This window comes from Coloeus monedula, assembly GCF_965178545.1.
Source record: "Coloeus monedula genome assembly, chromosome: 11".
Classification (NCBI taxonomy): domain Eukaryota; kingdom Metazoa; phylum Chordata; class Aves; order Passeriformes; family Corvidae; genus Coloeus; species Coloeus monedula.
The window spans coordinates 11,518,767-11,540,339 of NC_138791.1; the positions used below are offsets into that span (position 1 = coordinate 11,518,767).

The 21,573-nt window shown below is 47.5% G+C and overlaps 1 protein-coding gene across 1 annotated transcript in view; it reads left to right on the forward strand.

Moving 5' to 3' along the window:
• The window catches only part of PLXNB1 (plexin B1), a gene marked incomplete at both ends in the record, with an annotated part of 35,777 nt that overhangs the window by 11,977 nt on the left and 2,227 nt on the right, over nucleotides 1-21,573 (forward strand). Inside the window, 25 exons of the mRNA XM_082288680.1 lie at nucleotides 830-938; nucleotides 1,037-1,145; nucleotides 1,743-2,603; nucleotides 2,725-2,850; nucleotides 3,931-4,053; nucleotides 5,029-5,122; nucleotides 5,374-5,540; nucleotides 6,559-6,710; nucleotides 8,562-8,667; nucleotides 10,038-10,174; nucleotides 10,792-10,968; nucleotides 11,157-11,325; nucleotides 12,437-12,679; nucleotides 13,926-14,102; nucleotides 14,436-14,584; nucleotides 14,967-15,067; nucleotides 15,831-16,048; nucleotides 16,238-16,416; nucleotides 16,913-16,979; nucleotides 17,540-17,686; nucleotides 18,127-18,304; nucleotides 19,165-19,268; nucleotides 19,922-20,006; nucleotides 20,720-20,886; nucleotides 21,243-21,403. Of these exons, the coding sequence (XP_082144806.1) occupies nucleotides 830-938; nucleotides 1,037-1,145; nucleotides 1,743-2,603; nucleotides 2,725-2,850; nucleotides 3,931-4,053; nucleotides 5,029-5,122; nucleotides 5,374-5,540; nucleotides 6,559-6,710; nucleotides 8,562-8,667; nucleotides 10,038-10,174; nucleotides 10,792-10,968; nucleotides 11,157-11,325; nucleotides 12,437-12,679; nucleotides 13,926-14,102; nucleotides 14,436-14,584; nucleotides 14,967-15,067; nucleotides 15,831-16,048; nucleotides 16,238-16,416; nucleotides 16,913-16,979; nucleotides 17,540-17,686; nucleotides 18,127-18,304; nucleotides 19,165-19,268; nucleotides 19,922-20,006; nucleotides 20,720-20,886; nucleotides 21,243-21,403 (4,306 nt within the window). The remainder of the gene's footprint in view (nucleotides 1-829; nucleotides 939-1,036; nucleotides 1,146-1,742; nucleotides 2,604-2,724; nucleotides 2,851-3,930; nucleotides 4,054-5,028; nucleotides 5,123-5,373; nucleotides 5,541-6,558; nucleotides 6,711-8,561; nucleotides 8,668-10,037; nucleotides 10,175-10,791; nucleotides 10,969-11,156; nucleotides 11,326-12,436; nucleotides 12,680-13,925; nucleotides 14,103-14,435; nucleotides 14,585-14,966; nucleotides 15,068-15,830; nucleotides 16,049-16,237; nucleotides 16,417-16,912; nucleotides 16,980-17,539; nucleotides 17,687-18,126; nucleotides 18,305-19,164; nucleotides 19,269-19,921; nucleotides 20,007-20,719; nucleotides 20,887-21,242; nucleotides 21,404-21,573) is intronic.

The following is a 21,573-nucleotide window of genomic DNA, read 5'->3' on the forward strand; positions in this document are numbered from 1 at the left end:
AATCCCATTCTGAGAGGAGCGGTGCTCAAGGTTCTTGTTACTTACTTTTATAGCAAACTGCCTTAGAGAGAACAGCATCTCCTGGGGTTGAGCAGAGAATGCAGTATGTTCCCATTATTTGGAGAACTAATAACCAACTCTAAAGTTGGAGACATTCGTCTGGGACAAGATTAATTAGCTGATTTAGTACTGTCATATGCAAAATATCTCCTTCTGGCTGATGCTATCAGCTGCAGTAAGTTTTGACCATCTCTACAGCTGTTTGGTCTACAGAAAACAGTGACAGTCTCTTCCCAAAGAGAACAGGGCTATCCTGAGGCTTGTAGTTGATGCGAGACCTGGATTTTAAAGCAGATAAGCCTTCAGTCATTGCAAGTGAGATTACAAGTCTTATAAGCCTCTTCCCTGACTCACTTAGTTTGGTCATAGACCAAAGCTCTCAAGGTGAAGACAGTATGTGAAGGGCACATTAGTTCTAAGGGTTTCGTTTTCCTTTGGATGACAAAAGAAGACAATCAGCTTTGAGCCTCAGTGTTACCTCTTCCTGTAATGCAGAGATGGCAGTGGAATTACAGAGATGAAGATGGACAGAGCTTCAGACTAGGCTTCTTTCCCATGGGTTGGCAAGAGCTATCACAAACTACTCCTGATGAACTTGTCCAACCTGTTTTTAGTGTCCATAGGATAATGCCCTGATTGAGGTGCTAAAAGCATGAAAGGGAATCTGTCTCAGTGTTTGACAGTGTCTATCCTAAGGCATGCCGTCTCCTAACAGTATGGCAAACTTGTAGGGGCTCCATTTCTAAGAAATTTTTATTTTCATTTTCAGATCATGTCACCATAAAGCTTGTAGTGCGTTTCCATGACATCTTCATTGCTTCTGTGGACTTCTCTTTCTATGACTGTGCTGCAGTGGCCCTGCTGTGGAAATCGGCACCGTGAGCACCTGCTTTTTCTCTTCTGTAGTTTTAGGGAGGGTGGCTGTCCCTTTCTGGGTCGTCCTGTCTTAGCAGCTGCTTTTCTGTCATTCTTCCAGGTGCCAGAAGTGTGTGAGCAGTCTCTGGAGATGTAACTGGTGCATCCAGCAGCACCTCTGCACCCACAAAGCAGCATGTGAGGAAGGAACCATTATCTACAATGAAAGGGTGCGTCTCCTGCTCAGTCCTAGTCCTGTGTGCTCTCACAGCCTCTGTGAGTCAGATCTCTTCTCAGGTAAAATATCAGCTGTCAGTCACATCAAGCAAGGAGGTGAGCTGTTGGAACAAAGAGGAGCTCCCCTTGGAGTGACACAAGGCTCTGCATCCCTGATACTTCAGGGTTTCTGGGGAAGTGCCGTCAGATGAAGCAGGTCACCCTTGTCCTGGGGCTGTGCAGCCGGTGTTGTCAAAGTGGAGAGATGAGCAAGCTGGCAGGGAGGCTGCGACTGGGGAGGTGGAACAGATGCCCAGTTTGTGGCTGCCACAGGTGGCCTTGTATTTTGTGGAGAATGAAGACTAGGAGACCTCCCTCTGAGAGGAGGCCAGTGCAGGCATCTGTGGGAAGAGGGAGTGTTGCTGGATCTTGTGCACTGTGAACATTCCCCAATCCCAGCGCAAAAGATGGCATAAAATGTAGCTCTCATTAAAACTAGAGGGTGAAGCAGCCTCTTGTCTATGGGAAGTCATACGGAGTGTTTCTCTGTTGGGTTTTATGCTGTTTCATTTCTTTCCCTCTTCTCATCCCACCATGTTGTTTCTTTCTAGGCCCAGATCCCAACCTTAAGTGTGTATCCCTCTTCAGCTGCTCCCCTCACCAAATCCTCTACCACAGCCCCCACCATGGTCACAAAACCTGTCACCACCCCTGTGCATGTGGGCCCGAGCACTGTGCCCCACACAGAGCCCATCCACGTCACGCCCTCCGCAGCCTCGGAGACGACGACAGAGCCTGCGCAGACGCCCAGCTACACCTACCTGACCCTCTCCACCGAAGCCGCCTCTCTCCAGGCTGCCACAGAATCCCCTCTGCCACCACCAGCAGACAAACCTGCTGTCACTGTGCCAGAGACAACTTCTGCTGCGTCTGTCCTCTCCAGTCCATCTAAAAATGTGGATCACACAGCCTTGCCCACTGACGGGCCAGCCACAGCCCAGGAGCCCCAGCACACAGACCCACTCACCACCCTCGGGGATAGCCCTCTGCACATGTCTGCTGTGGCAGCAGTAACACCTTCTCCTCATGTCACAAGTTTCAAATGGCCTCCAAGTCCTTTTCCTACCACAGAGGCACTGACATCTGCCATCCCATCTCCCCAGACCCCCAGCCAGGTGCCAGGGAGCCCTGTTGCATCTGATGACTCTCCTGGATTGCCAGGAACTGAATTCCCTGTTTCAGAGCTCCCAACATCAGCTCCCCCACAGTGGCTGCTGGAGGAAGGCACAGAGCTCCAGGACACAGAGGACTGGATGGATTTGCTGCAGGCTGAGAATGACACATCTCTTTTCTCTGCTTCTACTCTTCTGTCGGGTGATGGTGATTCTTCAGAGAGGGATGTCCCTGACTTTCCCAGGATCCTTCACCCTGACCTCGATTATCAGTATGATGCCCCTGAGTTTTGGGAGGAGGTAGGTTACTGGGCTTTTGTAATTCACGGTCTAAGGCTGTAACTCTTTGAAGTTTTCTCACAGATTGCCTGTTTAGTATTTCAGCACACAGGAGAAGTTGTGTCCTGTGTTTTCTTTTCAGAGTGAAGAGCCTAGCTGGGGTCCAAATGCGTGTCCCTGCGTGCAAGGAATCCAGGGATCTTCGCTGTTTCCAGTCAATGTGGCAAGGAAGATAACCCTGCTGGGAAAGAACTTCCACCTCTATCAGGTAGTCAACTCAACGCCATCACCATCAAGAAATTGCATTAGTACAGGGCACTGTTTGGGCAACCTGGCCACTGGACTACTAAAAATATGTGTAAGATACAGTTGTGACTCTGCCTAGGTTTCTCCTAGAGGAATAACCAATTTCTGTGCATAAACAATTCCATAGCTGGATGTATTGGTATGTAGGAGAAAGGGAGGGTACATGTGTGCACCAGCCTGCTGGAGAAGATCTGCATGTATTTGGATTAAATTGCACCTGTGCTGCACTGCAGGTGGTAGTTCTTGGAATAACTTTCTGCTGAATCCATCCTGTTTGTGTCTCCATAAACTAAAGACAAGTCATCTGTTCCCTTTCCGTTCTGGCATGCTCATTAACATGTGGCTATTCCTGCCATACCTGAAACTTCTGCAGTGGGGAAAACCACCCTTGACAGCTGTTTCTTGGGTGTGCCTCCGATAAAAATTCTCTTTGCTTCTCAAGACAGAAGATGATTTAGTAACCTTTGACAAAAAAACAACTCGGAACATGCAGCCCACAGTCTAATTGTTACTTTATACATTACACCTGACAAACTGCACTGCTCAGAGGAGCAGAGGTGGTTCCAGAGAGATGCATATCTAGCTTTTTTACAGGAAGTATCTAAGCAGTTCTAAGTGGAAGGTTTACAGGAAAGAGATAGGGAGGAGAAATATACACTTAATGTTTTTGACACGCTCTGCCCTAATCTGTGTACTCTACTCTTCATCTCCAAGCTAGTGTTTCACAGGGATTGTACTGGCGTAACTTCACAATCCCACTGGGGTTTTTTTTAATTTCTCCTTCTGTGCTAAGTTCTCCACACAGTGACACACACGCTCCCTTCTAGGTGTTTTGTGTTGGTTTGTCTTTCATACATGGAGGCAGTCACAGCATAGAGAGCCCTTGAATATAGCACAGAGTTGGCATAATGAGGGGAATGAGAGGAGCACGCCACTGGCTTGGTGGCTTGCTGAAAGGTGCTGAACTGGAGAGGCAGGAGGACACTTGTGCAGCCCAAAGCTCTGTGTCACTGAGAAATGGTGCCTGTGTCTCCTCCTGCAGGACCAGCAGTGGGACTATGAGTGTGTCTTGAATTTGGAGGGGAGGACAGTGGTGATGGAAGCTTATGTGGAAGGAGAAGAAACAAACAAGTCCCTCTGTTATATCACCTGCCAGATGAACCAGGTGAGTGCTGGGATTACTGTGCCATTTCACAGTTCACACAGGTGCTGGTTTTGCTCAGTAAAAGAGTAGGATGGAAGGCAAGCTCTGGAGAAAAGAGCATATTTTGCAAAAGTATTTGTAGAATATTTAGCACTCTGGGGCCTTCAGATGTGATGCTGCTACTTGCCAGTACTGGTACCTTCAACCTCAGGAAGAGTGTGCAGTCTGAGCCACATGACCTGTTGCTGCACTGGCTGTAGCAGAGGATGGTGCTGTCTCTGAACTGGCCAGCACGGTGCCACTCCTGCTTTAGCTTGAGGCACTGTTGTTTGTCATTCTCTGCATCATGACTTCTGTGATGATTGTTCTTTTGTGAGAAGAAAAATGCTGTTAGTACTGATTTTGTCCTTGGGGATAGAAGCAAGCCTGTGGATTGTAAGATTATCAGGGAAAATTAAAACAGACATGTACACTTCTGGATGATGTGCGAATTTTACTTAAGGCAAGATTTGCAAGCAGAGATGTTATTTTTAGTTCACAAACTCCTATAGTTAAGGGAGAAGAACAACACAGACTCTTGTGCACATGAGCCCTGCAGACCAATTGTGATCCTACCTCTTCAGCTCTACTGAAATTACATAAATGCCAGCTTGAGCATCTTTCTGAGCAGGTGGCTTGCAGATAAGAATTGGCCACTTAGGAATGCAGTTAGGAAGTTAGACAAGTATTGTTGTGAGCACACACTTGGTTTTCAGTGTTCATCTTAGTGAACCAAAACCTGCCACTCTTTCTAGAGCCGAATTGTGACTGTGAACTGGTGAGGACAAGCATGTGCTGCCACTGCCCCAACTAACACTGCCTTGCCTACATGCATGGAAGCTCCGTGTAGGCTGTATGTGTCATGCACTATTCAGTATGGATGCTGATGCTTCTTGCCTATTCAGCTGGTTTGTTTTTGCCTTTGTTAATTCTGCTTGATGATCTTTGTCTTTGCAGTACAGTTACACAGCACCTCAACTCGAATTCAACGCTGTGGTGTTTGTACAGAGGCGACGACACCTTCGAGTGGACAGTGCTGCAGATCTTCATGGTAGGAGTGCAACACCTTCCCAGTAAAAACACAGCAGATGAAGTGGAAGGGAATTGAGAAATCCTCAAATGAGGCTTTTTGTACCTGTGGTAGTCCTATCATGGGAAAACTAAGGAAAACAGAGCTTCGCTTCTGACGCTTATCACAGAGGCAGGAGGAGGTGTGGGGTCTGTAAAAGATTCCGGGTTGCTGGGTTATGCTGTGCCCCATGGGGATGCTTGCAGATACCTCTGAATTTTTCTCCTTTGCAGTGACTTTTTACAACTGCTCTGTGGGACACACTGATTGTAGCCGCTGCCAAACAGCTGACTCAAAGTACAACTGTGTGTGGTGTGGAGGTGACAACCCCAGCTGTATCTTCAGGGGTTCTTGCAAGGAAGAAATTGAAGACTTGTGTCCAGCACCTCTCATTCACTCTGTGAGTAATTTGCTCACTGGTGTACTGCACACAGGGCAAGGAGGGCTCTGTTCTGCACTGGAAATCAAAGGGCTATGAACTCAGAGTGCAAACAGTGCAGCTCAGTAATTTATTGACCTTCTGAAGAGGAAGTTCAGTGGGGGTCCCTCTGTGTTGTGAGGATTCTAGACTGTTGTGCTGGACTGTTTGCTGGTAGAGAACAGTGGGGAACTATTCATTTGTATCTCAGCTGAAACTGGCACACCAGAATAATTCAGGAGCTGGGAAAGGGTCCACAGGGTGGATCTTCCAACTGCCCTGAGCCAGACCCTGAAACAGGTTGGCCCAACTAAGCCTGGGGCAAAGGAGGGTAAAACCTAATGATAACAGCACAGCAACGATGGGAAAGGCATGACAGGTTACTGGAATTAATTATTTTTGTCTGTTTATTTTAAATGTTTCTTGCTAACTGCCACATGACAAGTGTCTGTAGCCATGTGTCCCTTTTGCTGTCAGCTTGTCCTCCCTTCAGTGGCACACAACATCCATGTGCTGCATCTTGTCTTAGTTTACCTTGGATGCTGCTCAGGGACAGAGCTTTGACGTTTGTGCAGCATGCAATTCATTGTTGTCCTGATGCTGAGGGGGAATGGTGCTTGCTGCTTCAGTACTAGTAACATGTATTGGCTTGTGCATTCCCACTCTTCAGCAGAAATGCCCTGTGGAGTGGTCAGCATGTTGATGGGAAGGCAGAGCAGGGCAGTCTGCCTTCTAAGTGGATTATCACCTCTGGGTGGGGACTGCTGGCAACAGCAAGGTATGGGAAAGAAGGCTCCAACTGTGGTGTTCTTTATGGCCTTTCTTCTGATGAGGCTGCATCCTGGGACTAGTCCAAGTCAGTAAAAGGAGTCAACAGCAGTGACCTGAGCAGGCAGAGTTTGCACAGGGGCAGTTGAAGGGCCCTGTGCTGTAGATCAGTCACCAGACTGTGGAGGTCTGAGGTACTGTGACATTTACACATGCGCGGGTGTCTTTGCAGGTGTACCCCCTGTCTGGACCAGTGGAAGGTGGCACTAGAATCACCATCACTGGCTCAAACCTCGGGCAGAAACATCAAGACATTGCAGAAACTGTCACTGTTGCAGGAATTCCCTGTGCCGTAGATGCTCAAGAGTATGAGATCTCTAGCAGGTAGAGTATCTGTGAAACCTCCTCCCAGAGGCAGGTGCTGGCTTTTCCCTTGGCTGCTGACCCAGCCTGAGATGTCTTTGCCTTTGCTGTAGGTGTTGAGCCCTGCCCATTCCCCTGAGTAAGGTCACTGTGTGAGCAGTTGGCTCAGGCAGTGACCCTAGAGAGATAAGGTTGTGTACAAGGCTACAGCCGAACAGTGATGCCATATTCCAGCCACACTGCCCCCACAGAGCCCACAGTCAGGTCAGGGAGTTGAGGGCTCAGAACCCAGCAGTTTCATGGGCGTCTCTCTCAGCCACAGGGAGATTTCAATAAAGCAAAGGACATGGCTTGTGCAAGTGTCACTGATAGGGAAATAGCCTGACCATGTTAACACAGGGTGAGCATGGGAACACTTGGTTGGAGGCACACCCCCTAGACTGTCAGTCTTCACTTGCTAGCGAGATTTCCCTCCAGGAGCAAACTCAAAAGATCCTCTCAGCGAGGGACAGATGAGGGTGTCCTGGTGAGCCCAATGCCACTCTTCTGATGGCCAGGAGTGCCTGACAGGTCACACAGTGCTTGTAAAAGTAGTGGCAAGGAGAAGGATGATAGGCAGAAAGACCTGTTCTGCTGAATCCAGCTCATCTCAGTGATAGAGAATTGTGCAGCTGGTGTGTCTGGCCAGGGCAGAACAAAATAACAAAGCAGTAGTTAGGAGTTAAGAGGTATGAATGGGGGATAGTTAGGAAGCAAGGAGAAAGAGACATTTGTGTAGTTGGCCTGTGGCAGGGCAGGTGGGTGGGAGCTTTGGACAAGGGAGGAAGAGGAGCCAAACAACCTGCAGGAGAAGAGGAGAGCAATTGTGAGTAACCTCTTATCGGAGCTATCACAAACATGTTTTTCCATTCCATGGTAGCAGTAGTTGTAGCACCTTTCCCTCTAGGAGCCAGGTAAGATCCTGCTGGGAATGGCCTGCTGTGTTGAGCAGTGTTGTCCTGTCTGTGCGATTTGTTTGTCTGACTCCATCTGCTTTCTGTTTTCATTCTAGAATTAGAGCATAATCTTTCTGGGGTTAGCACTGTCTGTGTTCTGTATCTGTAAATCACCTGGCATCACAGGGTCTTGGCTTGGACTGCACTGCCTAAGTTCAAATTCCTGAGCCTCTTTAGTTGAGGGGATATAGCTGTGAACCTGGAACCTGCTTCTGAACAAGGCTCAGACAAAATTAATCTTCTGCTATGCAGGAAGGCTGGGAAGTCTCCTGCAGAGTAGGTTTTCTGTTAGCAAATCAGTGCTGTAACATGGGATTCCTTGCTGCTCTGTTTTAAGTACAGTTTGACTTTTCACCTTGTCAGCATCTCCCATATCAAATTACGTCTGGAAAAAGGGCTGGGAAGAATGGTTGGTGCAGATCAGGGGATCTGGCTGGTTGCAGAGGCCACTGGCTGAAGACCAGTGACAGCTAAACCCAGGTCTTGAGTCTTCTGCATCAGACACAGCAGTAATGTGTGGATTGACCACTGCTGGCCTGAGGTCCCTCCAAATGTGACTGATTTTGATAATCTCTGGACAATAGAAGAGTTCCTGGACTCTGTTCATCTCTGACACAGTGGTCTTCCTCTTGTCTGTCCCAGAAAAAATAATCTTAGATAGGATGGGCCTGTTTGGAACTGGTCCCTGCTTTTTCCTGCTGCACCTAACGCAGCTTTTTTAGAGGTGTTTCTCAGTGTTTGGTTGTGTATTCTGAGCATGACGAGATAAGGCTGGAAGAAGGGAGCTGTGGTTGCTAGACGTTTTTAGGACATGGTGTGGTGGATACAGCTCCCCTGCTCTCCCCTGGAGTGATTCTGTTCTTGGATTGTCCTGCAGCATCGTGTGCGTCACTGGCGGGAGCTGGACAGAGAGGTTTGGACATATCGTGGTGGAAGTGCCTGGAGGAGGTCGTGGAGTTTCTGGGCATGTTTTCACCTACCAGGTAACACAACTTTAATATCTCCCCTGTTTTCCCAGTATCTCTGCTAAATGACTGTTTATTGCATGAACTTACAGGACTCTACCAGGCACTTGTTGCTGGTATTTTTATCCGATGTTTCTGCTGCTTATATTGTGTGGTGTGGTGGGATTTGTTTTGTTTTGTTTTGTTTTGTTCCTCCCTCACCCCCCTTTAGATTATAAGAACAGCTGTACTGGGTAATACTAAAGATCCTGTAGAGTAGTGATTTTATTTCTTTTTTGACAATGGTAACTGCTAAATACTTAAAGATACCCTGTATTTTTCCTCTATATTTCCAATTTGAAGATTTTTTTTATTGATGGCTTAACATCTTACTGAGACTTCTGACTTTCCTTTTGTTAATATGCAAATTGCTTGTTTGACTATGCTTTTATCTTCTGAACTTCAGCAGCTGGTGGCAGCAAGTCCAAAATTCCCATGCATTGTGTGGAGAAATGTTTCCTGTCACTTTTAAACATGTTTCTGATAACTTTTTGGTATCTTAAACCCAGCAACTATGGGATAGTATTTAAGTAACTTTTAAATACAATTGCTCCTTTTTCTTCCTTTCTGTGCAATTTACAAATTATGTATCTAGTTGCATGTCTCCCTTTCCCATGGGAAGGGGAAAAAGATCCTGAAAAGTCTTAAGCTCTTCCATTTTTGGCTTGATAGAACCATTTTATATACTACATTATGCTTGTTGCTCTTCTCTTGGCTATCACCAGCATGCTATTTAGAGACTAGTAATGGTGTACATGTTTGCTTTTTATCCTGTAGTCTCCCTCCTCCTTCTCGCTTCATGGATCTTGCTTTTTTTTTTTGTCAGCAGTGACTTACTTGTGTCACTCTGCCTGGTTTCTTTAAATTTTGCTGCAGCTCCTTAGTGGTACTAAGTTTTTTTTGTTACAGCACAGGTCTCAACACAAATTCTTAGGGCTCCCTGCTGTTAATCTCCTCATCTGCGAGGCAAACAGACAATTTATTTGCTACCTTGTTTTTTCTAACCTAAGTTACTAATCCAATTACTGATCTGAACAATCCGTTTGGACTGTTAATCCTCAGGTTTGTGTATGAGGCTCACAGCTCTGCTGTTTGCAGCATCCATATGCTTTTGGCAGTCTGTGGAAAGGTCCCCGATTCCTTGCTGGTGTGACTGATCCCTCCTCTGCCCTGTAAAGTAGCTGCTGGAGCATAACTGAGGCCTGCCTATGATTTGGATCTTCTATTTTCAGAGCACTGGAGGACACTGAACACATTCTGCTGTTTTCTCCCCTTGTCTTGTCTTTTGAGTTCCTTGTCACTCACTTTCCTTTTCTTTTTTCCTTTTTCTTTCCCCCTCCCTCTTCTAGAATCCAGAGCTGAAATCCATTGTTCCGACTCAGGGCCCCAAAGCAGGAGGAACTTGCCTCACCCTTCTGGGCTCAAAGCTGCTGACTGGGCATCCTAACGAGATCAGTGTCCTGCTTGGAGACCTCCCTTGTCAAATGTAAGATCAGAACTTGCCAATGTGCTGGCTGTGCACTGTCCTGAGTCCTTCCCAGAGCCTTCCAGGGTGTGATGCTGCCTGGAGCAGCTGGAGCTCTGCTTTCCTCTGTGTTCAAGGGGATCTTCCCCTTGAGGGTCATGGCAGCAACCTCAACCATCTTAGATTCCAGCCCACCTTCCCTGGATGTGAGCAGTGCTGCACACCTCTGTTCTGCTTGTCCCTTGACAGGACTGTAACCCATCCTGACACTCTGCTTTTGCTGGTGGGGAGCTGCAGGTGGCTCCTGCAGCCTAATCCCAAGAGCTGCCTGTTCTCTTGCACCCTGGGACACATACACCTGCCTCACCTCACTGGTGGTGAGAAGGTGCACATGCCTTGGTAGCATGTATCCAGTCCCTTCTGGACAGTGGCTGTACCTGCTTTTTGTCCATGTGCTGCTCCTAACAGCTGCCCAGCAATTATTGCTTGCACAGATAAGGCACAAGAGCTTTCAGCATGAGATTCAGGAAAATAGCCGAAGAGGTTTGCAGACTCTCTGCAAAGACAAAGGCACAGTAGTATAAAATCTGTCTCTGCAGGGACTGTGTTAATCCCTTGCTCTTCCTTGTCTCTCCAAGCCTCTCTGAGATGACAGAGGATCAGCTGGCATGCCAGACGAGTCCCAGCAATGTGTCCACAGAACTCCCAGTCACCATCAAATATGGGGACCAAGAGCGGAGATTGGAAGGATCCCTCTTCAGATATACTCTGGATCCCAACATCACTTTTGCAGAGCCACCTAAAAGCTTCCTCAGGTAGAAAGAATGAGTGTCCCTTCCCTGGGGCAGTGTTCTGGGGCTGCAGCACCAATGGTATCTCTCTGAGTGGCACTTTGGGGTAAAGCTGTGTTTGTAAGAATGAGCATAAACAGAAGGATGGGAGCATGGACAAAATGGAGCTAGTGAATAACAGGTGGGTCAGATCAGCTACTTTTGTCTTTCAGTGGAGGGAGAGTGCTCAGAGTTCATGGATATAACTTGGATGTTGTACAGAAACCAAAGATCCGAGTTACAGTTTCTCCATCTGAACGCCGGCGCCGAGGAGTGGGGCGATGGCGCAGGATCATCCCAGACTCTGAGTGTCCTGAGGATTCTCTGTGCAGCATCCACCAGGTAGCACAGCACTCAATGGGGATGTGTGTGCACAAGGGTTGATGTTCCACCTCTGAAGAGGTGGACTTTCTGACCCTAGGGCTTTTTCCTCCCTGTTACCTGCTTGGATTGTACCAACAGTCTTGGCCCATGGAAGTGTTCTCTGCCAGACTGAGAGGTTAAGCACTTTCACAAACATTTCCACGGGCTAAGTCTGCCGCTGCCTACAGATGTGCAGGATTGTGATGTGGGACAAAAATAGCAAGGCAGTGGTGTGGAGATAAAGGAATCTACATCTGAGCCAGAGAGCTTGTGTGGCTCAATGTGTCTGTGCTTCAGATTCTTCCTTTTGCATATTTCAGTCCATCCCTACAGTTCCTGGGATCTCTTTCACTCTGAGATACAAAACCAGGCAGTGAAATTACCAGTGCCACTACCATTTTCTACTCTCCTGCTGCCAGTCTGCTGAGATGGATCATTACAGAGGTATTGGTGTGGTCACCAAGGTCACAGAGCATGCAGCAGAATTTGCAGAGGTAGAGGGTGGTTTGGCAGCCCAGCTACAAGAAGGATTTGCATTATTAGTGCAAATGATGAAGGGCTTCCTGTACATAAATGTGCTCCTGATGCACATGCATCAATAACAGCTGGTTTTATCAATGTTCTTAGGAAAGATTTGTGGCTATAAGGCATAAAAAAAAAAAAAAAGACTGTAATACTTTCACCAAATGTATAAAATATCCAGCCAGGCATGGGAACACTTTCACAGAAGCATTCAGACTGGGAAACCAGCCTTGCATTGAAGGTATTTGGTCCTATTCTCTCAGAACAGGGAAAGCTAAAGCTGGTCTCTCTCCAGAATTTGCTGCCAGGGGAATGTCAGAGCTGATTCCCACTGCTGAGACCTTCCAAAAAAACCAGTGCTATGAAAGCTTTCCTTTAGAGGAACATGGGGAATTCCTCAGATCTTGGATTTTTCCCCTCTACAGTTAGGCAGAGTTCTTCTGGCATTTCTCCAGGCGAGAAGAATGCAGACTGGCCCCAGATTGCTCGGGGTGGGAAGTATTGCCAAGCTGCAGGAGAAGCTTTGGTGTTCCATTACTGACACTTTTTTTTTGCCTTTTTCACTTAGTTTGAAGAACCATGTCTTGTTAACTCTTCCTACCTGATCCTATGCAAAACTCCAGCCATTAACCTGCTGTTGAGGAGTGTCCGTATCAAGCTGGAATTTATTCTGGATAATCTGAGCTTTGATTTCAACTCACTGCATCCCATGCCCTTCTCTTATGAAGTCAATCCCATCCTAAAACCATTGAATGCTGAGGACCCTGCCAAACCATATCGTCACAAGCCAGGAAGTGTCATCTCTGTGGAGGTAAGACAAAAACCAGCTGGAATTAATGTTCCTTGTATGAAGTTTTAAATTGTTGTCATGCAGTATCCAAGGTTTTTAAAGCATTTGACCTGTCACAGCACATCTGCTTTGGCCTGTGAGAAATGGTACATACGAGGAGGGAAAAGAGTGCATCACAAAAGCCTCTTAAGTCCATAAAACATTGTTAGGGGCTTCATAGGGCTTCTGGAAAGTTTTGTGGTTTGTTTTGGGGTTTTTTTTTTGATCCAAATAAACTATTTGTATGTGAGATATTAGTACTACATTATCCCTACCTCCTGTTCTCAGCTGCTGACTCTCTCATAACTACTTCCGTTTTCTCTAGAAGTAACTTAGGAGTAAACGAATCCTGCCATTAGGGAAGCCCTGTTACTAAGTGAAGGCAGGAAAATCACTCATTAAAGATGATACAGAAGAGCACAGTGGCTCATATTTTTACAGTACATGCAAGAAAAAAAATCTCTGAGGTATTTCTTTTGTATGGAAAGGTACTTTTCAGTCCAGTACTCTTAAAGAAAGTAATGGCTGTCACTGTAGGTGCAGGTTCTCCACATGCTCTCCTTTTACGTATGAGTAAAAAGTGTGAGGATGTAAGAGCCTAGAAATGTCTAGACCACTGTCATTGGGATTGAATCCATTTTGGAGATGTAGGGCAGTTTGAGAAGACTGGAAGAGAACTTTAAAAGACAAGGAGGTTGATCTGCCAGCCTGTTGGGATATCCTGACAGTGTTCTGGGCTTAGAAAGCATTAAAGCATAAAAATGTAATTAACATCAGTCAGCATGGTTTTATTAAAAAAAAGAAGAAGTCTTAATCCCCCAAAATAAAAGCAGATAAGGGAAATAGCACAGATATGTTACACCTTTGAAAGGCACTGATTGACTCACCTGAGTGTGCAGGTTAACTGACACAAGACTACCTTTTTAAATATACAGAGTGAAGAGCTGAGCTTAGCTGTGCTTTGGCTGAAGAGCCTTAAGAGGACAGGCTATTTATAACTGTACTTATGCAGTGTGCTACAGGTCCTAAAGCTAAATCTAAATCATATGCAACTGAATTTTTTAGCTTACAAAATTATCTCCTGCAGCCAGTTCAGATGTGAACCTAATCAGAGAAGAAAAAAGGCTGCTTTCATCCCGTGGTATTCATCTCCTCTATCTTCTCTGAAGCCATGGCAATACATAGTTGTTTTTTCCCTGATCTCATGTGCTGTCCAAATCTATTTCAGGGGGAAAATCTAGATCTGGCTATTTCCAAGGATGAAGTTATGGCTATGATTGGGGAAGGAATCTGTGTGGTGAAGACACTAACAAGGAATCACCTCTACTGTGAGCCCCCCTCGGAGCAGCCGGCTCCACGGCACCGCACCAAGCGGGAGGGCACGGACCTACTCCCAGAGTTCACGGTGGGTAATCAGCAGCACTGCCAGAAATCCTGTCATTTCTTGAAGCATGTGCAAGAAGTGGGAGTGGGATGTGAAGTTAGGAAAGGTATAAGCCCTGCTGAGGGATGGGGGAGGTAATGGGGGTGGCAAGGAACTGGTCTTGTTCTCAACTTCTACTCTTAAAGGCTAAAGTTGCGTGAAAGTAAACAGTATAGCTGTGTTCACTGTGCTGTGGGACAGCTCTTCTGGGGAGCTGTGTGCTCCCTGTGCCCATTCTGGAGAAGCCCTGTGGCTTTGTACTTCATTCCTGCACAGAGGAATGGAATCATCACAACAAATACTTTCTTCTTACAGGTTCAGATGGGAAACCTGAACTTCCTCCTGGGCCGAGTGCAGTATGACACCGAAAGCCAGCTCACCTTCCCTCTGGAGGCACAGATTGGTTTGGGTGTTGGTGCATCCTTTGTGGCACTGATTGTTCTGGTCATCGTCTTCATATACAGGTAAAAAGTTCTGGCATTGTATGAGGCCTTTAAGTTCCTCACAATGTTTTTCAGTGGATGTGACCAAGCGTGTACATCTTGGGCCTAAACAAGGTTACAGTTTTCTTTATTTTGTGCCAAATTCTGAGCCCCTGGCGGTGCTGGATGTGGGAGGCATGTTGCACTACTAGTTGTAGCCTGCACTGTGGTTCATTCAGAATCTAATGGGTGCTTCAAGAGACACATCTAGTTTATGGAACACTGTTTGGTACCCTGCAAAGATTCTGCTCTGTAGAAGTCGCCTCAACACCAACTGCCCTGGAGTCTTTGGCAGCAACACAACAGTTGGCAAGGACAGTCCCTGGGCTAGTGCCACCAGGAACAATTTTGCTTCTCATTGCAGGAGGAAGAGCAAACAGGCTCTGAGGGATTACAAGAAAGTTCAAATCCAGCTGGAAAATCTGGAAACGAGTGTTCGGGACAGATGCAAAAAGGAATTCACAGGTCAGTCACTGAGCTCCTGGGTTCTTGCTGCTTCAGGGAAGCTTGGAGAAACCCTCATCCCTACCTCTCTTCCCATTCCTCTGTACTTGTCTGCATAGCTCAGAAAAGGCAATAATTTATCCTGTGCCAGTGCCTAGAAACAGAGAGACAAATTCTTCCCTTTTTAATTCTCAATTCAGAGCACAGTGATCTATACAGACCTCTCTCATTCTCCACTTCATCCTCCAGACTCAGATGAAGAGCTAAAGTCAAGACAGAACACTTGGAGGGATCTCAGGGACAGCTACTAGCCCAGTCTTTGTGTAGGGCCAGTTGAATTGCAGCCCATGTTCTGGGCTTTCAAACCTTGTACTTCAGCTCTTTACAGCTGTAGGAGACCTGGGGCTCTGAAACTGTGCAGGTGACTGAGACTGTAGTCCCCAGCTAATGTGTGAAGGAGCGAGGAGCAGGTCTCTAATACTCTGGTTTTGCTGTAGGTAATGCCTGTAACCACGGATGTGTGCTGAATAGTGGCTTCCTCTTTATAAAATTGGAAAGCAGCTCCTGATTGGAACTTTCCTCATGCTGTTTCTCCTGCTGCCTATTCTAGTTTTAAATGTTCAAGCAATGAGACCCCAATATGCCTCTTCCTGAGAAGAAACATCCTTCCTCTTTCTCAGTCCCATGGTGCTGGCCCTGGTTCCTCCACTTACCTCATGCTCAGGACCGTCAGTTGAGATCATGTCAGTTGTGTCATCCTTATGGGCATTTTCTTTTCCCTCAGACCTGATGACTGAGATGATGGACCTCACAAGTGACCTTGTGGGCACAGGGATCCCCTTCCTGGACTACAAGTCGTACGCAGAACGTATTTTCTTTCCGGGCCACCGTGAGTCACCACTGCAAAGGGACCTTGACATCCCTGAGTGCCGGCGGCAAACAGTGGAGCAGGGCTTGGTCCAGCTCTCCAACCTCCTCAACAGCAAGCTCTTCCTCACCAAGGTAATGTCCCTCTCTCTGCTGGCAGCCTGCTGTGGGGGCCAGAGCCATGGCAGTGGCAGCAGGAAGTGGGCAGTGTCTGTTAAGGTTCATTCCTTAATAGTTGCCTGCACCACTTCTTCCAAGAGCCAGAAGCTGTGACTGCTTTGTTTTTAGCAGATTCACACACTGGCTTATCTCTCTCCCCACCAGTTCATCCACACTCTGGAGATCCAGCGCACTTTCTCTCCAAGAGACCGGGCCTATGTGGCATCACTGCTCACGGTGTCACTCCATGGGAAGCTGGAGTACTTCACTGACATCCTCAAAACCCTCCTGAACGACCTTGTGGAGCAGTATGTGGCCAAGAACCCCAAGCTGATGTTGCGGAGGTGAGTGAGCCAGCCATGGTCCTACTGGCAGCTACCTGAGGGGACAGAGCCTTTCTGCCTGGCTGGCAAGCTCTGAAAGGCTCTGCCAAGTCTTCTAATCCCACTTTGCTACTTAGAGGTCCCTGGGTTCGCAGCCATGCTATGTTTGGAAGCTAAACTGAGATATCTCCCATGTTTAGATCCCCAATAGCCTCCTATCTGGTCCGTCCTTCTGATCTGAACACATTTCCCTTGTCTGAGACCTACCAGAGGCTTTCCACTGTTCCCTGCTTCTTGTCTCTCCAATTCTGTAATTTGGTGCCTCCTTCAGGCTGACAAGTGCTTCCAGTAAGTGGTGTCAAAAGCATTAACCTTGCTGGTCTCAAAAGGCTTTTTTTTTCCTCTCCATTCTGTATCATGATTTAGTCTGCTTTTCTCTCAAAGGGAGTGATCTTTACCTCCAAATCTCCCCCTGTTCTGCACCACATTCCTGTGACAATCTGATGCTCTCTTTCAGGACAGAAACTGTGGTAGAGAAGCTGTTAACCAACTGGATGTCCATCTGCCTGTACACGTTTGTGAGGGTGAGCTCTTCGTCCCGTTGTGGTGTAGAGGGGCCAAAAGAGGGGAGACAGGCACAGCTTTGCTTTGTGCCTCACTCGTAGCTGACATAGTGCCAGGGTCACCCTGTATTCCTCAGGGTGAGGAATGAGAGCTGGGCTGTTCACTGGGAACAGGGATGCTTAAATCAGCATTAATACCGCTCGTTGTTTCCAGGATGTGTCACCAGGTCATTGAGGCCTCAGTGTAGCTCCTTTATCTTGAAACACACAGGCCACAGGCTGATCTGTGTGTGGAAGGACAGGTGCTGGTCTAATTCCTTTTCTGGAGGGCTGGTGAGGCTCAAGGAGTCTCTCAGATTAGTGACACAGAGGCAGAACAATGCCTTGGTCATGTGCATCTCCCTGGTAGCTGGATGGTGCACTTTTCCTGTGCATGGAGCAGGAGCTGTTGGCACAGGCTCTGTCTTTGCCTACTGTGGCTTAGCTGGGGTATCCTCAGTCCTGCTTGATATCCGTGTTCCCAAGCCTGGGGTTCTGCTGGGAGGAGCAAGCTGAATTTCTGTCCTCCTTTTCCATGCCAGGATTCTGTCGGGGAGCCCCTTTACATGCTGTTTCGAGGAATCAAGCACCAGGTGGACAAAGGGCCGGTTGACTGGGTGACAGGGAAAGCCAAATATACCCTGAATGACAACCGCCTTCTGAGAGAGGACCTGGAGTACCGCACTCTGGTAAGCACCAAATCTTCTGTCCTCTCTGGTACGACAGGGCTGAATGTCTCCACTCCCATAACCAAGGCACAAGTGCAGCATTCTGCCACTGTCTCCTGGGAGCCAGGTTTGTTCCAGCAGCACGAGTCCATAGATGATGAAGAGCTCTGCTAAATCAGGCGCTTTTGCCCCAGGCTGATAGGAGCCTTCACCACAGTCATCTGGTATGTGCTGTGCTGATGGCACATCGAAGCTCCCCCCCAGTGCTGTTGAACTGGCTTCCAGCTCTTGACACAAGGCTAAGAAACAAGACTGAGGTGTTTAACATCTGTGATGTTTTCTTTTCTGAATGTCCCAGTGAAAGGACTAGCTGTTAACTTGCCTGAATGCCAACCATCAAAGGTGTAAATATGTCAGATGTAATCTTATCAGCTGAGCAACTGTGACCTTTTCTTCCCCAGACCTTAAATGCTTTGACACAAGCAGGAGTTGGTGCAGGAGGGGCAGAAGACTCTCAAGGGATTTCTGCGAAAGTGTTGGACTGTGACACCATAACGCAGGTGAAGGAGAAAATCCTAGATCAGATCTATAAAGGGACGCCATACTGTCACCGGCCAGACCCAGACACCCTGGACCTCGGTGAGCAGAGCTCTTTGGTGACAAAACTCAGTGAGGAAGTGAAGGAATGGTGGTTTGCTGTCTGTGCACAGCACCCTGGCACGTGTAACATTTGTCATTCTCTGCTGAGTGCAGAATCACTGACCAAGGGTCACGTATTCTGGCTGGACACAGCAGGGGAGAGGCTGTAACAGAAAGAGGCAGGGGTGGGAAAAAAAACAGTTGGGTTCAGCCTCTTTCATTTCATGGTGTTCTTTGCCAGAGTCAGACCACAGCAATGACTTGGGTAAGGGGATATGGAAAGTATGGAAAATGTGTAGGAGGGGAGGGGGATTTGAGTGGAGTGCAAAGATGCTGTGGGCAGAGACTGGTGCTTCCTGGCAGTGAAGTCAATGGCAGCCTCTCAATAATATATGTCAGGGAAGATCTTGCCCATGGCAGTTAATTAATGATAGAACTTATATTGGGAGAGAAAACACTCAGTTTTCCATCTTCTGAATTCTTTAGCTGTTGATGAATAGTGGTGACATTTACAGATGAGAAGGTACTGAGGAAATAGTAGCTGATAAGAACCATGGGTGCATATTTGTGGTTTGAACCACCTGCTTGAAGAGTCACAATATAACAGAATTTGTAGAAACATGACAGGTGGAACCTGGGAGGCCATGAGGCCACCTGTCCCTGTGCTCAGAGGAGTCTGTCCTGTTACTGCAGGACTCAGCATCATTACAGGCACTTGCTCAGGTTATACTGTCTGTGAAATAGCACAGGTAAAAGTTGATGAGGACCAGGGGGTGTGTAACGAGGTCAGCCAGGCTGAAGCAGATGAGGCCTCAAATTAGCAGTTAATCCTTTAATTTTCTGTGTTTCAATGGCTGTAGAGTGGAGATCAGGGCTGGCAGGTCATCTGATATTGTCCGATGAGGATGTGACGTCTGTTGTTCAAGGAACTTGGAAACGTCTGAACACTCTTCAGCATTACAAGGTCAGAACTCAGTCTGCCATTGCCTTGTCTCTCCTCTCATCCTTCTCCACATTGTCATGCTCTGTTTGTGGCTCTGGCTCCTGGTGGACCACTGTCAAAAGGTTGGACCTTTCTTGCAGAGCATATTCAAATTAAGTCCGTGCCACAGTCTGACTTCAGCAAGCACAGCCCTGTCCTTATCCCATACCTGAGATGTGGACATGTGTAGGGCTTGCAAGGATAGGCACAAGTTCATACTGCAGTGAAGGTGATGTGCTGGATCTGTCCCTGTTCCAGGCCAGATCAGTTAGCAGGTGATGACGCACTGAGCTTGCAAAGTACCTTCTAAGAATGGAAAGAGGGATTTTTTAAAATTACCTTGCACCAATATGTCACATCTTGCACCAATATGTCAGTACCTTGCTGCAACATTTTCTAGATGTAAATTACCTCAGTCCCTGAGTATTATCTTCACTGTACTTTGTACATCTCTTTTTTAATTGGTACAGACAAGATTTTCTCACCCTCAGGAAAGATGGTGATGGTGCCTCAAAATCCCTGTTTCTGTCTCTATTTCTAGTGATGGTACAGCCTGTTTTGGTCTATGAGCACTTGCCGATTGTGCTGATGAGAAACATGCCATTTGTTTCGACTGTTGTTTTGCTTGTGTGCAGGTGCCTGATGGAGCAACAGTAGCCCTGGTCCCACGCCTGACCAAGCACATCCACAGGGAAAATCAGGATTACATCCCAGGAGAAAGTGAGTTTGATGTCTTGTTCTCATAAAATTACTGGCCAGTTAGTGGGACAAGTCTCTTGCCATAGCCCCAGCTTTGTGCTGATATAGAAGGCTGACACATGCTTTGGACCCTCAGGATTGTCAAGAAATCTGAAAGCTTGGTCAAGTAAGGTCAGAGAAAAGCAAAAGTGTGGGAGCAGAGGAAAGCTGGGCTGGGTGTGAAAATGCAGAACAAGCACAGTTGTCTGACTCTAGGGCTGAGTGCAGTCTGCAATTTGCAGAAATCTTAATACCCTCAGGTGCTGAGCATGGCCTGAGGGGAGTGATGGGATGCCAGGCAGTTTCCTTACTGCCTGGCAGAGAAACAACTCCATGGATACTCCTGTGGCATGAGGGACAATAGCCACAGGCTGCAGCTTAAGAGATTCAAATTGGATATGGACCAAAACTTCTTCAGCAAAAGCATGGTTCAACCCTGAAACAGACCACTGGGGTGGTGGGGGGATCACTGTCTGGGGAAGTTTCCAAGACCTTGAAGGTTTTGGTTGGACAAAGGCAACCTGCTGTACTGCTGGCGATGGCTGTACTATGAAGAAGGCTGGTTAGAGGCCTCCAGAGATTCCTTCCCGTTTGTGTTTCTGTTATACTGGGAAATCTTGCTTCCTTGGGGCTCACCTGGCCAAGGTCTACTGTGAGAGAACCAACACTTGTCTGTAAACAATTGCTTGGTTTAGAAACACCAATGCTGGAGGATGCAGATGAAGGTGGGATCAAACTTTGGCACCTGGTAAAACCAACAGAAGAGCCAGAGCTTCCCAAGCATCGGCGTGGGAGCTTAAGAGATCGGGAGCGGGCCAAGGCAATCCCAGAGATCTATCTGACACGCCTGCTCTCAATGAAGGTGAGAAGAAGCACACAGATTGTGTTGTGCTTGGGATCTTGTCTTCCTTCACATCCCCTGGCAGATTGCAGGGGTGTGTGTGAAGATGAAGCAATACCCTTTACCTGCAGTGGCTTTGAGTACGTTTGAGTCTCCTCTACATTTTGCTTTGCTCATGAGCTTCTCCCTGGCCTCTGTTCCACAAACCACAGGGGCTTCCTTTCTCCTTACCTGCTGCTCCCTTCAGTGGGGGTGGAGTACCCTTGGATGGGTGAGTGGCTGTCACTGAGCAGAAGAGGGTGACCTTTTATCTGTGAGGCCTGGGCTCTCTACTCTCCTCTTACTGTGCTGACTCTGTCCTGCTTGATTATCCACAGGGTACTCTGCAGAAGTTTGTGGATGACTTGTTCCAGGTGATCCTCAGTACCAACCGCCCTGTCCCTCTGGCAGTCAAATACTTCTTTGACCTGTTGGATGAGCAGGCCATACACTATGGGATCACAGACCCTGAGACCATCCATATCTGGAAGACAAACAGGTAGAGTGTTCCTGAGGGCCCTGGAGGAGGCACTGCTGACTTGTTTAGAGCTTGTAAAGTGACAGCCACTTCTGCCTACTGAGGAGGAGCAAAATGCAAGTGCAGGGCAGCAGACCCATAGGGTGAAGAGCTGGTTTTGCTGGGAGGGCAAAGCAGAGAGATGCAGTACC